General features: G+C 37.3%; 1 protein-coding gene and 3 long non-coding RNA genes across 4 annotated transcripts in view; all 4 read left to right on the forward strand.

The window, feature by feature from the left end:
* Positions 1-245: 245 nt before the first annotated feature.
* LOC148739806 (G protein-coupled receptor GRL101-like) lies at positions 246-1,919 on the forward strand. The gene has a single exon (XM_088749572.1). It carries the CDS (start codon positions 909-911, stop codon positions 1,917-1,919), a length of 1,011 nt encoding a protein of 336 aa, XP_088605698.1. The 5' UTR covers positions 246-908.
* A 422-nt stretch (positions 1,920-2,341) lies between these two features.
* On the forward strand, positions 2,342-4,145 carry LOC148739807 (uncharacterized). Its single transcript, XR_015996891.1, has 3 exons — positions 2,342-2,974; positions 3,245-3,289; positions 3,640-4,145. It is a non-coding gene; the product is annotated as an uncharacterized LOC148739807 (long non-coding RNA).
* A 1,630-nt stretch (positions 4,146-5,775) lies between these two features.
* LOC148739808 (uncharacterized) lies at positions 5,776-7,176 on the forward strand. Its single transcript, XR_015997435.1, has 3 exons — positions 5,776-5,854; positions 6,826-6,873; positions 7,143-7,176. It is a non-coding gene; the product is annotated as an uncharacterized LOC148739808 (long non-coding RNA).
* Positions 7,177-10,559: 3,383 nt separating this feature from the next.
* LOC148739809 (uncharacterized) overlaps positions 10,560-13,580 on the forward strand; it is a 118,265-nt gene continuing 115,244 nt past the window's right edge. Inside the window, exons 1-2 of the long non-coding RNA XR_015996937.1 lie at positions 10,560-10,610; positions 11,072-11,123. This is a non-coding gene — a long non-coding RNA (uncharacterized LOC148739809). The remainder of the gene's footprint in view (positions 10,611-11,071; positions 11,124-13,580) is intronic.

Below are 13,580 nucleotides of genomic sequence, written 5' to 3' on the forward strand. Positions count from 1 at the left end.
CAAAATATTTGAAGGCGTCAAAAGCCTCAAAGCTCTGTGAGTACAGTTAATCACAAATCCAAAAACATTTAGAATACTTGAATTGATGGAAAAAGTTTAACAGAATCATTTAAAATCTGAGATTTTAGTTCACAAATTTTAATATCAAGTAGATAAAAATAAGCTGATTCACAAAGTAATGCTTAACTGATTTATGTTTGACAAAATCGTGAGAGCCTGTCTACTTACTAACTGTGAGTGATTGTTATTCGTTTTAGAGATATCTTCGGCAATAAGATACAAAACGTTTCCAGGACGACTTTCACCTATGCCCAGGAATTGCGATTTTTGTAAGTGTACGGAGAATGAGAGATTTTAATCTAAGCAACTAAACTTAGTTGCATAAATTAGAAAGCTGGGCTTTCTTACGAAATATTTAGGGTTCTTGGGTTTTTTCTTTATTTTTCTCGGGTTTTTTTTTTTTGCGCTTTCTTTCTTTTTAACACTAATAAATGAATCTCATTGTTCTAAATACATTTTTTGGAATGAGACGAATTCATATTTTTTGTTTAATTTCTTTATAATCCAACTTATTGTTCTCCTGATGATTTTTCAAAATTGCAGGTTTATACACTACAACCTAATGGCTGAGCTCCCTAGAGGACTTTTCACCCAGCAGTTGACGCACATTATCAGAGTGTAAGACTCCGTCCGTAATAAACAATTACTTCAGTCACCCCTCTAAAAGGTTGTTTTAATAACAGAGTATGTTATCAATCAATCAATAAATATTAATTGCTTGCAGATCATTAATCTTTAATGTATCTAGATCACTGAAAGCCCATTGTTATCTATATCTATAAATTTGTTAGTAATGCTAAATATTTCTTCTTTTTTTTTCCAAATCTAGGACTTTGGACACCAACCTAATGTGCTGCCATCTCGATCTTTTCAGGCAGGATGCCGATTGCGACTATTCTTTCAATGACAACTTCGCAAGCTGTCAATCCATGTTCCGCAACCTTGCTCCAAGGAGAAGTCTTTGGGTTGTCGGTCTTCTGTCCCTGTTTGGGTCTGTATTTGTTGTGGGGTGGCAGTATTTTTTCCCTAATAACAATGTGGTCCAGTCTATCATGTTGGTGAATCTGGGTATCTCAGACGGCATCATGGGTATTTACCTTATTATTATAGGTGTAAAAGACCTGCAATGGTCGGGGGAGTACTACCTGCACGACTATGAGTGGCGCACTGGTTGGTTTTGTCATTTCAATGGCGCCTTGTCTATCCTTTCAAGTGAGGTGTCAGTTATGATGATTTCTTTGATTGCATGGGACAGGCTCAAGAACATTGTGTTTCCCTACACTTTTGCAAATATTACACCAAGGCAGGCTCGTCTAGTGTGCGCAGTTATCTGGCTAGCGGGAGGCGTTATGGCATTCCTTCCCTTGTCTGGGATGCGCTATTTTGGTGACTGGTATTATGGCAAAAACGTAGTGTGCCTGCCCCTGCAACTTTCCCCACAACTACAAGAAGGCTGGGAATACTCCACTTCCATCTTTATCGTTTTAAATTTCTCTCTTTTCATCTTCATTATGGTGGCTTATATTGCCATCTTGTTGAAATCATGGTCGTCAAGTAGACGGCTCGGTGCACATGGAAGTGTTCGTGAGATACAAGCAAGAGCACAAAGTGCGCAGGCCAAAAGAGAAAGAGCACTTGCCAAAAGAGTCTTCTTCATTATTCTGTCCGATTTCCTCTGTTGGATACCAGTCATTGCTATCGGCATCAAGTCTCACGTCGAAAAAACATTTGATCCACCTGGCGATCTGGCAGTGTGGATTGCAGTGTTCGCTCTGCCGATCAATTCAGCTATCAACCCATTGCTGTATACACTTTCTGCTCCACAGGTAACAGGTTTATTTTTTATCACTTTTGAATAGGACATGACTGCCATGTTGGAATTTACTTCCGTGTCAGAGCAGGCTGGCAACTTAATTTTGTAATTGTGACGAATGACATAATAAACTATGACCATAAAGACCTACCTAGATTTAAAAGAGATTTTTCGAAAGTCTTACACAAACTTCTCCGTAAATTTCAAATGTACAGGTGCAAGCTATATTGAAACCTAAACTGAGGAAGTTGTGGTCCAATGTTCAATCTATTTTCTGCAAAGGACAAAATCAAGAAGGTACAGTTTTCCAATATTAAAATAGCAAATTTGACAACAATGATGGTGCTTCCCACCTCGAAATAAAGAAACTTCAAGGTTTAAGAAATTTTGTAATGACAAACAAGTTTCCTTTTAATAGTTTGTTCTAAATTTTTTACACCTGAGGCGTACGAAAAGCAATCAGAAATGGGCACAAAGAAAGTTTAATGGGGGACGACCCAATAAGAAATCGCTATTTCAGTTCGATTTGTGGAGGTTAGTATCTTCAAAGCCATGTATTAGGAATGTTGAAGCAAATTGAGGCTAGTCGCCGAACCCTTTTGAATAAGAATGTGAGCGGAAGTTTGTAAATAATTATCAAAATATAGAAGAATCAACCTCTGTCTTCAATTTCAAGGTAAGAAGATTAATAGAAACCTAACTTGTAGCGGAATGATTTTTATGTAATAAATGTTTGGAAAAGTCTGACATTGACTTATTCTCATTTTTTTTGTTTTTTTTTTTGTTTTTGTTTTTGTTTTATAACATAGAAGAAGCAGAAAATGACCAGCAGGGACAGATTGGAAATGAAGATGCACATGCTATCAACAAAGAAGGTAAAAATATAGTAGTTCTTCTCAATGTAATTATACATAAAATATCCCCCTCTACCTGGGAATTTTTTTGTGTAATGCAAAGAAAAGAAAAGATGGAAAAGTTGTTAGTAATCCTGTTTTTTTTCTTTCATTTTCTTCCCCATAGGAGAACATATTGAAATGCAAGTAATAGACCAACACGACATTCCAGAAGTGGAAGCCCCTGAATTGCCTGCTCCGCAATCAGGTCCGTGCTGCCTCTGTTTACTTATTTTTAGACAGCAATTTGTAAATAGTGAAGTCAAACAATTATATGGGAAACATATCTAGGATATTATTCGACCCGAAAAACTTGCAATCTTCATACTGCTGTTGATGGCTTTGCAACCCAACTCCCTTGGCAGGTACATGTAGCATGTAGTCTAATTATTTAAATCTACCAGAATATTTATTCTTTCAAATTATTATATGATAAATAACTCTAACTTAAAAAAAAATCCCTTTGCTATGTCGACAGCGATGGAACAAGCCTGTAGAGTGGCTGAAAGTGCATCTTCCTCAGGTATAATTACTTGTTAATTGACATAACACTCGGATTCTTGCAGATGTAAATATGAGCTGTGTAACATAACAAGTGTATATCCATCGAGAACTCAACTAATTGATCATGATTTCTAGAACTTTGGTGCAAATATTTTTACGCTTACACGCATCCAATTCTGCATATAGACTTGACCGAAAATATAATAGGTCTTTTTTAATATCTAGATAACTTGGTAATATATCTCGTCAACTATTAATTAATAGAATATGCATATTATTACCGTTGCATTTGTTTAGTAATATATTTAAGAAGAAAACACGAAACAGAAGCATCATGACTTGGTTTACTCGACTTTTTCGTTTAAACAGATTATGAGGATGCTTTTGACATCCGTCCAGCCACTAAAAAGACTGTGAAAGGTATAAGGCCTTTTCAATTTTTTATTTTTTTTAAAGAAAATATACTATACTATAAAACAATGAATCTAGGGATGCCTTGTACCACCCAAATTTTTTAGCTGCTACTACCAAGCTGGCGCATGGAGTACCTGACTGCATTTTTTTTTTTTTATGTCAAACCAACATGATCGGTATTTTGTATTATTAACGTTATCCTCACCAATCAAATCACAGATTCTAAGTTAGTGTTATGAATGGGTTCATGTGATTAGCTAGGTATTTCCCTCCTTTCTCACTGAACCTAACGGATCATCGCAATTGAAAAACCTCCAATTGACAAGTCGGCTGTTGTTAGAGAAATGCAATTGATGGTCTTGAGGTGACAAACTAAAGGATATTGGTCAAAATTAGAAGCATTCACCTCAAAGGTGCACGCAAATAAATTTCTTCCCTGAAAATGGTCCACGCCTTGTTAAAGCCTTTAAAGGATCAGTGTACATGAATTTAACTAAGATAGATGTATAAGTATATTGTGAAATTTAAGGCTCCTCAGTGCATATTATTTAGAACTGTCCTTGCTCTCGTTACAAATTACCTTATTTGGGTAAATAGTTATGTTTATATCTACACGTAGCAAGACTCCAATAAGTTGAGTAATCAGCTTTTGAGCCTTTACGAAATAACTATCAGTTTAGTCAAATAAAGGGCGCACTTGATATTGCTGCAGTAACCGTTCCTCATGGAGAAAGCCAATACCGACGAAAAAGACGAAAAGGAGGTAATTATGTGTCTACACCGATACAAGGTTCTAATGATGAAAATTACATAGTTCTATGAAAGTGCAAATTAACGTTGAGTTAAATATCATAATGGATATACAGAAAAAAATGTAGGTGAATGAAGGATAGGGTACGTGCTTGTAGAAACCTTTCTTATGGCGGACAGTAGTTGTAACTGTAGCAGCTGATAGAAGGTTCAAAATTTATCGTGATTATTGGGCGTTTTAATGATAGAACTTTGATTTAAGCAAGATAAAGAGACATGAATTTCAAGGTTGTTAAAAAATTATAAGGGAAAGCGAGTACTAGCTTGATCTTTAGTCATTATCATTATTATTATTATTATTATTATTATTATTACTGCTTTTAAAAAGTTACCGGGCAGTTGCATGTAGGTCAAGTGGACAGAAGACATGTTATTTGGCACGTTTATCGATTATCCTATGATTTCCAGAACATTCTTGAGTAGTCCTTTAGGAAAGTTCTAGTGGTTTCGAAATGAGTACGTGACGTCTATTTATAGAAACTCGAGTTGTTTGCCGTAAATTCTGGAAAATTCTATGATGTAATGTTACTAAAAATAGTCGTGTTATAAATCTGTAGAATCTTCTAGAAAGTTTGTAAGGAACTATATAAGAAGGTGCAGTAGGTTGTTGTGTTTTAGAGGAAAAAGAAGAAAAAGAAGAGAAAAAGATAAAGGAAATAAAGGAGTTAGTGAAAACAATTCATTTTAAGGTTTATCACGAAACCACAAGGGTATGCACTCATTGCACTAATCCAGGACCGGAGGTAACGGAGAAAATAGTGATAACTGAGATTAAAGGTCCTTCAACAAAGATATTAAGAAGTGATAGTAGTTCACAGCTGACTGTTTAAACACTACTTCGAAATTGGGGTTGAGTGCTGTCCCTGGTGCCCCACCCAGAATTCTCGATAGTTTCATAGAATGCAAATAATCAAATTTATATGGTTTTATTAATGCGATCTTTTTAAAACCTGTTTGTGTAGTGCAAGAGGGAAAAAGTAAGCTTGTATCCGGAAAGCCCACTAGCAAAGGTAAAAAGCAATGAGTTTATCTTTTGAACTCCGAATTATTTAACATATGTTGTATTTACTCCTACTTACAATACGTGTTGTTCGTAAGCTTGACAGATGGTTAACTGGGCCAATTTGCTTGTTTAAAAGCGAGCAATGAGTTTACTATGTAGACGGTTTCACAATTTATTTGACAGAAGTTGTTTTAGTCTACTCGTGACAGTAAGAGTCCATATAATATATGACATAAATCCAAAACATTACCTTGAAGGCATTCATACTTTATTCCAATTTATAACTTTGCTTTGATACAGCTAGCAAACCTGAGGAGGAGGTGGCGAGTGAAGACATTCCAGGGCCCAGTGACAAAGGTATTGGAGAGAGAATGGTTTTTGATTGGTCACTCAAGAGGTTGAGCCACTTAATGGGTTATCGCAGCCTCGCTTTTACTTGGGTAGTCACTAGCAAAAGTTCTATTGGAGAAATTGGTTGAAAATCAATGACTTTTTGAAAACGCTTAAGTAAAGCAAAAAGTTGCATTACTGAGTGGTAATGTACTATTCTATCAAATAAATCATTTTCTGAAGAAGCCAAAAAAAGAAGGTAATAATTGAATATCTCTGTAAGTAGAAGTGTCTAACACCGATGGACCGTTCTTACGTTCAAAACTCTAGTTCTTTTTAACGTACTCTTCTATATGGAATTAATTATCATGATGGATCTACAGACAGAAAACAGAAGTGACCGAATGTTAAGGTGCTTGCAAGAGCCCTTCCTTAATGATGGACAGTCATCATCGGTGTAGCTTATAGCTGTTGATACAACAGTTGAAATATATAGGGATCATGGCGGGTTTCAATGAGCATAATACCTTCATAATATCAGAAACTTCAAATATAAGGTAGTTCTAGAAAAACGAGCAGCAGCTTGACATTTATTCATTTTTGGTTTGCTGTTTTGATAAAGTTAACGTTACAGGGGTTCATATTCAGAGGGGAATAATTTGATTAGCCCCACCTACATGCTGCGCCTGGCTAGAAGTTCACAGACATTTGATCACCTTTTTTGTTCCTTCGATCGTTGTAATTTTTCTTTCCCCTTTTTCTCACCCCGGTCATAGTTACGCACTCATCCAGTATCAGCAGTAACAGAGACAATATCAATTGCGTTAATTAATGTCCCTGCGCCAAAGATTCCAAAAGTTGATAAAGTTTGCAGCTGAGTGTTTCTATGCTCTCGAAAACTCACGTTATGTTCCTGTTACTCAATCCCTCCAACAAATGCAAGTAGTCAGATTTAAATGATTGGATTAATGCAATGAATTTTAAATCTAATTGCACAGGTCAAGAAGGAGGAAGTAAGGCTGAACCTGAAAAGTCGACTGAGGAAGGTGAAAAGAATGTATTGATTTTAAGGAACTGTACATTTGTCCGATTTGTGTTGCATTTATCTTCGCCTACAGTGAAAGATCTTCATGATCTCAACGACTAACTCGGTCAGTTTGTAAGTCTTCTGCTTTGATAGCGGTCAGCAAGCCGGGTTATTTATTAAGACCCTGGTAACTAGTTGAGGACATATGTGGTAGCCTACGCAGTGACAGTGACAGCAGCTCTCAATGAAATCCTATATAACTTTATTAACAGCTTTGCTTTCACACAGCTGGTAAAGGTGAGGAGCAGGTGGAGAGAGGAGATTCCAGGGCCTAGTGACAAGAGTAAAGGAGAAAGTAGTTTTTTTTTGTAAATCACTCAAGGCACTGTATAAGTTATCGAAGAGTTTGTTTTTCTACCTTGGTAATCACTGGGCATAATACCTGAGAATTGGTTCAAGATTAATGACTTTTTAAAAGCTTGAGTAAAACAAAATCAACGACTGAGTACGTACTAATGTCATTTCTATGGAATAAACTAGACGCTCGAGGAGCGTTCACTCGGGCTTTTTTTATAGCCATGGCATTCACACCACACACGAGTACAAGTATAACATAGCTTGTAAATTCGTTTATAACATAGGTAGCAGAGCCGTGCAGTGAAATTCATTATACGAACGCGTGCTCAAAATCCCGATAGTGCACGTTGAAAGCGTGAGCAAATCGCTTCACCAGAATTTTTTTTTCGCTCGAGCAGCCATTGTTAGCGCGGGGAAAAATAATATATTTCGCGACAATAATGGATGCAAACAGAGACTCGGCCCACCAGTCCCAAAACGAAGACAATTTTCCCACCCTTTGAATTTTGTATTTAAACTGCAGTAAAATTAAACTCGAGCTTTCAACAGAAATTTTGAAATAAAACCAATTCCTATTTTGCCTAATATTTCGCTTACCGCGAACAATCATTTCTGATATTGTTGTCCGTTTTTCGCGTCGGATTTAATGCACAATTCCACCGGCTATGTTATAAAACAATTGGTTCATGCTTTTAGCTGTGCACTATCGAGTTATGGAGCACGTGGGAAGTTTAGAGAGCACTCAAGAAGCTAAATTTCCCTCTTGCTCCATAACTCGACAGTGCACGTTAAAGCATGAACCAATTGTTAAGCAATCAGATTAAAGTGCGCGAGCTTGTTTCAGTTTCCCATTGTACACGCTGGAGACGTCTGCAAACAAATGCCTCGCGAGTGACTTCAGCATTTTTCATTAAAAAACGGTGAAAACTTCCGCAAAAAAGTTAAACTAAACATGGCAACAAGAGAACAAGCCGATGAAAATCTGCCTACTTTTTTTTGGGAGTGAAATCTTTTAACTCCCGAGAAAGAACCCAGAGAAAGGGTAAGCAAAACAATCAACGGTTTCATCTCGTTTCGCAACTCTAACTTCATTTCCACGCATGAATTCACATGTCAGTTTTTGACCAATCTAAAACGTGTCATTGAAGCATAGCGTAATACTTTTCCGTAGGTAGTAGAGGGAATTTCTGCCCTTTATGCCTACACTACAGCGTTGAATATGTTATAAAACAATTGGTTTATGTGTCGGCTGTGCGTTCATCGAGACTTGAAGCACTTGGGAAGTTTGGAGAGCATTCAAGAAGCTAGAGTTGCTCTCGGCTGCGACTCGTGCAACTCTTAGGCATCTTTCATGCTCTCCAAACTTCCCCCGTGCTTTAAGTCTTGATGAATGCACGCTAACGCATGAACCAATTGTTAATAGTGATTATGTACGAAATACCAAATCGTACCTTACAAGCATTGAACCCAATAAAAACCAGTGATAGAAACAGGATATTTAACGGAAGGGCTAAGGTTATATATTTAACCTTACTATTTCAGTTGCTTCTGACAGTATCGTTTGTTAGCGCCAGCTTCGAAGTTGTGTTCACGAACAGTCTTGATTTTTTCAGCAAGTGAGGCGTTCGTATCAGCATCATAGTTTGTTGTTAAATCGGCCGTCACAGTATTGCCAGTATTTTCGTAGTTTGAACGCACATATGGCTCATTTGTTATCTCGTGAGAACTAGTGTGAACTTTCCACATTTGGCTAGCTTTCAAGCAATGAAGTTCGTGGACCGGCCCATTCCGAAAACACTGGACATCATTTAGCGTGGGCCTTCCACGACCGGCGTGTGTGTTTGCATGTGGGATGAGCTTATAAGACAGGAATATTTGCAAATTGGTCTTCACAAAACACAGCATTCTGTAAATTACGTTGTTTACGAAGAGCGGGCTCACGATAACACAAATGGTTCGCACTCTCATCCCCAGTTTCCGCGGTTTACGCAAGGACCGCCTGGGACTATGAGCCCCCTTTTGGCGACCAAAACGGCTTGCATTTTCAGACTCGGGCTTTCCTGCGGAAGCCCGAGTTATAATTTTCTTAAGAAGTTAAAGAAGAAAAGAAGGTAGTATTTGAACACATGTGACAGTAAAAGTTTACACTCTGATGGAAGGTTCTGATGCTTTTAATCAAATTTAGATAACTGGATTAATGCAATCTATTGTAAATCTGTTTGTGCAGGTCAAGAAGAGAAACGTAAGTTTAAGCCCAAGGAGCCAATTAAAGGTATAATGAATGAATTGGTTTTCAGGAACTTTACACTGTCCAACATATGTTGTTTTTAGTCCCGCGTACAGGGCAAGCTGTTTGTTAACTTAACAACTAGCTGGGTGAGATTTCTGGCTCGATAGCAGACAGTGGGCCGGATGTATGTCAAGGCTCCTGTATCTATATGAAGGCATTTGTGTTAGCCTATGCAGTGACAGTGACTGTAATTCTCAATGAGATCTCATTCGTAACCTTAGAGGCATCAATATTTTTTTCTAATGAACAACTTCGTTTTCACGTAGCTGGCGAATCGGAGAAGCAGATGGAGAGTGAAGAAATTCCAGTGTCTAGTGACCAAGGTAAGAGAGAGAGAGAGAGTGGTTCTTGATTAGTCCTTAGGAGGTTAAGGCGCCATTTCAGCATTCTCAAATATTCAGGTTTTGTGCTGTCCCTGGTGATCGACCCACAATTCTCGCTCACTTTGCAATATTACAAGTATTCAAATGGACATAATTCAATAAGTACAATTTCTTTTTCAATCGTACTTCTGCAGGTCAAGAAGGAGAAAGCAAGCCTGAACGCAAAAAGCCAACTGAGGAAGGTAAAGACGATGAGTTGCCTTTTAGAAACGACACATCTGGTTACGTTGTTTAACATGTGCTATGAACTTGACAGGTAACTGGGTCATTTTGCTGGCTTATTAGCAGGCCATGGGCCGGGTCTACCCTGCAGACCACTTTATTTATTCACATTTATTTGTCAGCCTACGGAAGAACAATGTCTGTAATTATGCAAATACTGCATTGTAATTAATAACTTTGCTTTCACACAGCTGCTGAATCTGAGGAGAAAATAGCAAGTGAAGAGATCCCAGTACCCAGTGATAAAGGTAAAGGTGATTGTGGTTTTGATTAGTTATTCAAGATAATAAGGCATTTTGTTAGTTCTTGAAGCATCTTTTATAACTTGGTAATCACTGAATATTAAATTCTAGTGGAAAAATTGGTTAAGGTCTAATAATATTTTAAGACGCTTAATAGAGACAATATTGAACGATTAAGTACTAAAGTACTTTTTTTGATACATCATTTTTTAATTTGAAGAAGAAAATGCGTTTGAGTCTGACATGGACCTCGCAGAGGAAGGTAACTTTCCTTCTAAATTAGCCAACAGATATGACGTATAATCACTCCACCACTTTGCTTCTAGAAGGTTTGAAGTATTCGGTCTAAACGTCACTATCCACATCAGAGGTGACCAGATCAGTTGAGAGATAAAATAGTATTTTTATACTTCGTTGTGATGAAGGGTCAAAACCTATCTTAAAATACTGACCTATATAATGTGGAGCTGTCTCACTTTTTGTAACATTTTTTTAGCGAGACAGGTATTTGCTCAAATACAGAAAACATAGCTAACGTGCTGTACATCCCTTGAATAGAATTAGCAACTATAATTAATGTTGTGTACCTCAAGTTTCAAAACATTCGTCTACACAGACCAGCAAGAATTGTGTTTGCAGAAGTCAATTCATAATCTCTTGTAACAACAGATCCGTATCATTGTAATTAATTTCTATTTCTGTCTCTTTTGGTATTCCATCCAGGAGAAAAAGAAGTGTTTGATACCAGGCTTTAGTTCTCTGCTCTCGAACCAAGGTAAATACAATGCTTATTACGTTTGCTTTAATCGCTGACCGAAAAGGTGCCTAAAAACAAAGCCCTCAAAATTAAAGAAGTTGGGTTTTGTTTTTTACATATATCTTATCAAACATATGGTATTTTATATTTGAGATGTAGGGTGAAATCTACGATGCGATACAGTGTATATGCATGTATAGTTCCTGATGACTTCAACCTTCAGTACTTTGAGCCTGATCAATATGATATAATCTGAATCAAAACTGAATTTTTTGATGCCAGTCACATAACGTGTTCCAATCCATCAAGCTCTGATCCATTACCCGAAAAATAGACGAGGTCAGAACTCTTCTTCGGCAGTGTAACCGGGTTTATTGAAAATAAACGTTTAAGGTGAAACGAGAAAGCGTCTTCACCGGAGCACCTACAAAATTACAGTTTCCTATTTTTTGACAGCATGCCTCCTGCTACCCACAATGCTTAACGTAACTCTAAATTTTTTAACCCCGTGCTAACTCAAACCAATTTCAAACTCGAGATTTCACTGCAACTGCAATGATTGGAGCTATTTTCGGAGATAAGAAGTCTTCATTCCAAGTCAGCTCCAAAGCTTTTGCAGGCATCCTACTCATTGTTAATGTGTGATTTGAAAAAGTGTCACAAAAAACTGCTGGGTGGCTAATGGGCTGCACCGAGGAGTGCTTAAACCAATTTTAAACTCGAGATCTCACTGCAACTGCAATGATTGGAGCTATTTTCGGAGATAAGAAGTCTTCATTCAAAGTCAGCTCCAAAGCTTTTGCAGGCATCCTACTCATTGTTGATGTGTGATTTGAAAAAGTGTCACAAAAAAACTGCTGGGTGGCTAATGGGCTGCACCGAGGAGTGCTGTCGTTCCATATGGTTATAAGTTCATACCTGTCTGTGGTCCTTAATTTACTAACCAGCTTATTGATTAACAGTCTGGTCAACTGACCAGCTGGGTAGTTGGCCAGTTCGCTGCGAGATTAAATTGATTAGCTAAACTGTAGCTGAATGACAGATGGGCTAACTATCTGCCTGACTGTCTGGCAGACTGTCCATCTGACCAATGGGTATGGTTAAAGACTAACTGATTTGTATTATCGCTGCCTTAATCAAGGTGCCGATTACACCTGATTGACTGACTATCGGGTCGGTAAATCAAGTAGCCAACGGATCGATGAATAAATTGGTATTAAGCGTGCTTTTTCCCTTTGCCTCAGACATTTGACATTACCAGTACTATGGACACAGCGAGGGCTACAGAAAAATAAGAAGATTCAAGGAAAAGGAAAAAATAACTCTTGAGTAGGAATCTATATGTATTGTCTGTGGTAATATTTTAGTCACAAAAATATGATTTTAATTTCGTTATCTTTAATCGGTTTGATGTTTACATTAGTTAATAAGCTTCTTGTCTGAACTCTTCATCACTTGGTTACGTAGGTAGGATACCTGAGTAGGCATGTAGCGGCAGGCCATATTCGTTTCGTTTTGCTATGGATGTAACATGTATGTCTACTTGATATTCTAAGTCTGTTACTTTTAGCATGTTTCTGTACACCATAGTTCTTAGAAGACATTCAAACCTCATAGATAAAGGGGAAACACAATTATATCACGGGTGCAGCCAGGTTAAAGTCCTGTATGGTTAGGCCTACAATTTTTCTTTCGCCTGTTTTACTCTTAAAATAGAACTCTCGCAAATTTTAAAACAAAAATTGAACGTTCTCATGGTGGAGGCCCACGACAAGACGAAAAGCTGGTTACGCTCCTGATATAATAAGACATTTTAGTCTGCATGCTCCTCTAGTCTGTATGCTGAACTACCTATTTACGTTATTCCTTATTATCAACAATAATATAGCTTAGTAAATGTTATGGTTAGAAATGCTCCACCGGTTTTAAAACTAATGTTTAGCTCATTACCATGGTAATTTTTTAGCTTGTTCGGAGCTTGTTCTTAGTTTAAAAGGAATTCGATGTCCTGAATAAATTCCTTCCCCGCTGCTATCTCAGTTTTTCCCAAAACAGCGATTTGATAATAGGAGATACATCATAGCTGATCGAAGCAAATGTTTAATCAACGCTTAAATTAAGTTTCGAAAGTTCAGTTTCAATGGTATCTCTAGCTTAGAAAACAGACAAGCAAATATTGAACAAACACCTAAAATTTTATTGGGGGAAATCCATTAAATCAATATCAGAAATTTTAGCGCCAGTATAACAATGATCTAAAAACTCATTTTAAGAATTTTTTTTGACTCGTAATAATAATAATAATAATAATAATAGTTTAATATTTTTAGTGCGCAAATCCATTTACATATGATGAAATGTGCAAATGCGACTCGTTTGAGAGAATCACTCGCCCTATAATTGCTTTTCATTCGAACGGAAAAGGAAAAAGCATCTATGACAGGAACAACTCAGACACATGTACGGGTCAAGACT

The sequence above is a fragment of the Stylophora pistillata genome, chromosome 2, assembly GCF_964205215.1.
Source record: "Stylophora pistillata chromosome 2, jaStyPist1.2, whole genome shotgun sequence".
NCBI classification, from domain to species: domain Eukaryota; kingdom Metazoa; phylum Cnidaria; class Anthozoa; order Scleractinia; family Pocilloporidae; genus Stylophora; species Stylophora pistillata.

Excerpts from the sequence above, each read along its gene's own strand:
- LOC148739806 (XM_088749572.1), top strand. The coding sequence starts at position 909 with ATGTGCTGCCATCTCGATCTTTTCAGGCAGGATGCCGATTGCGACTAT.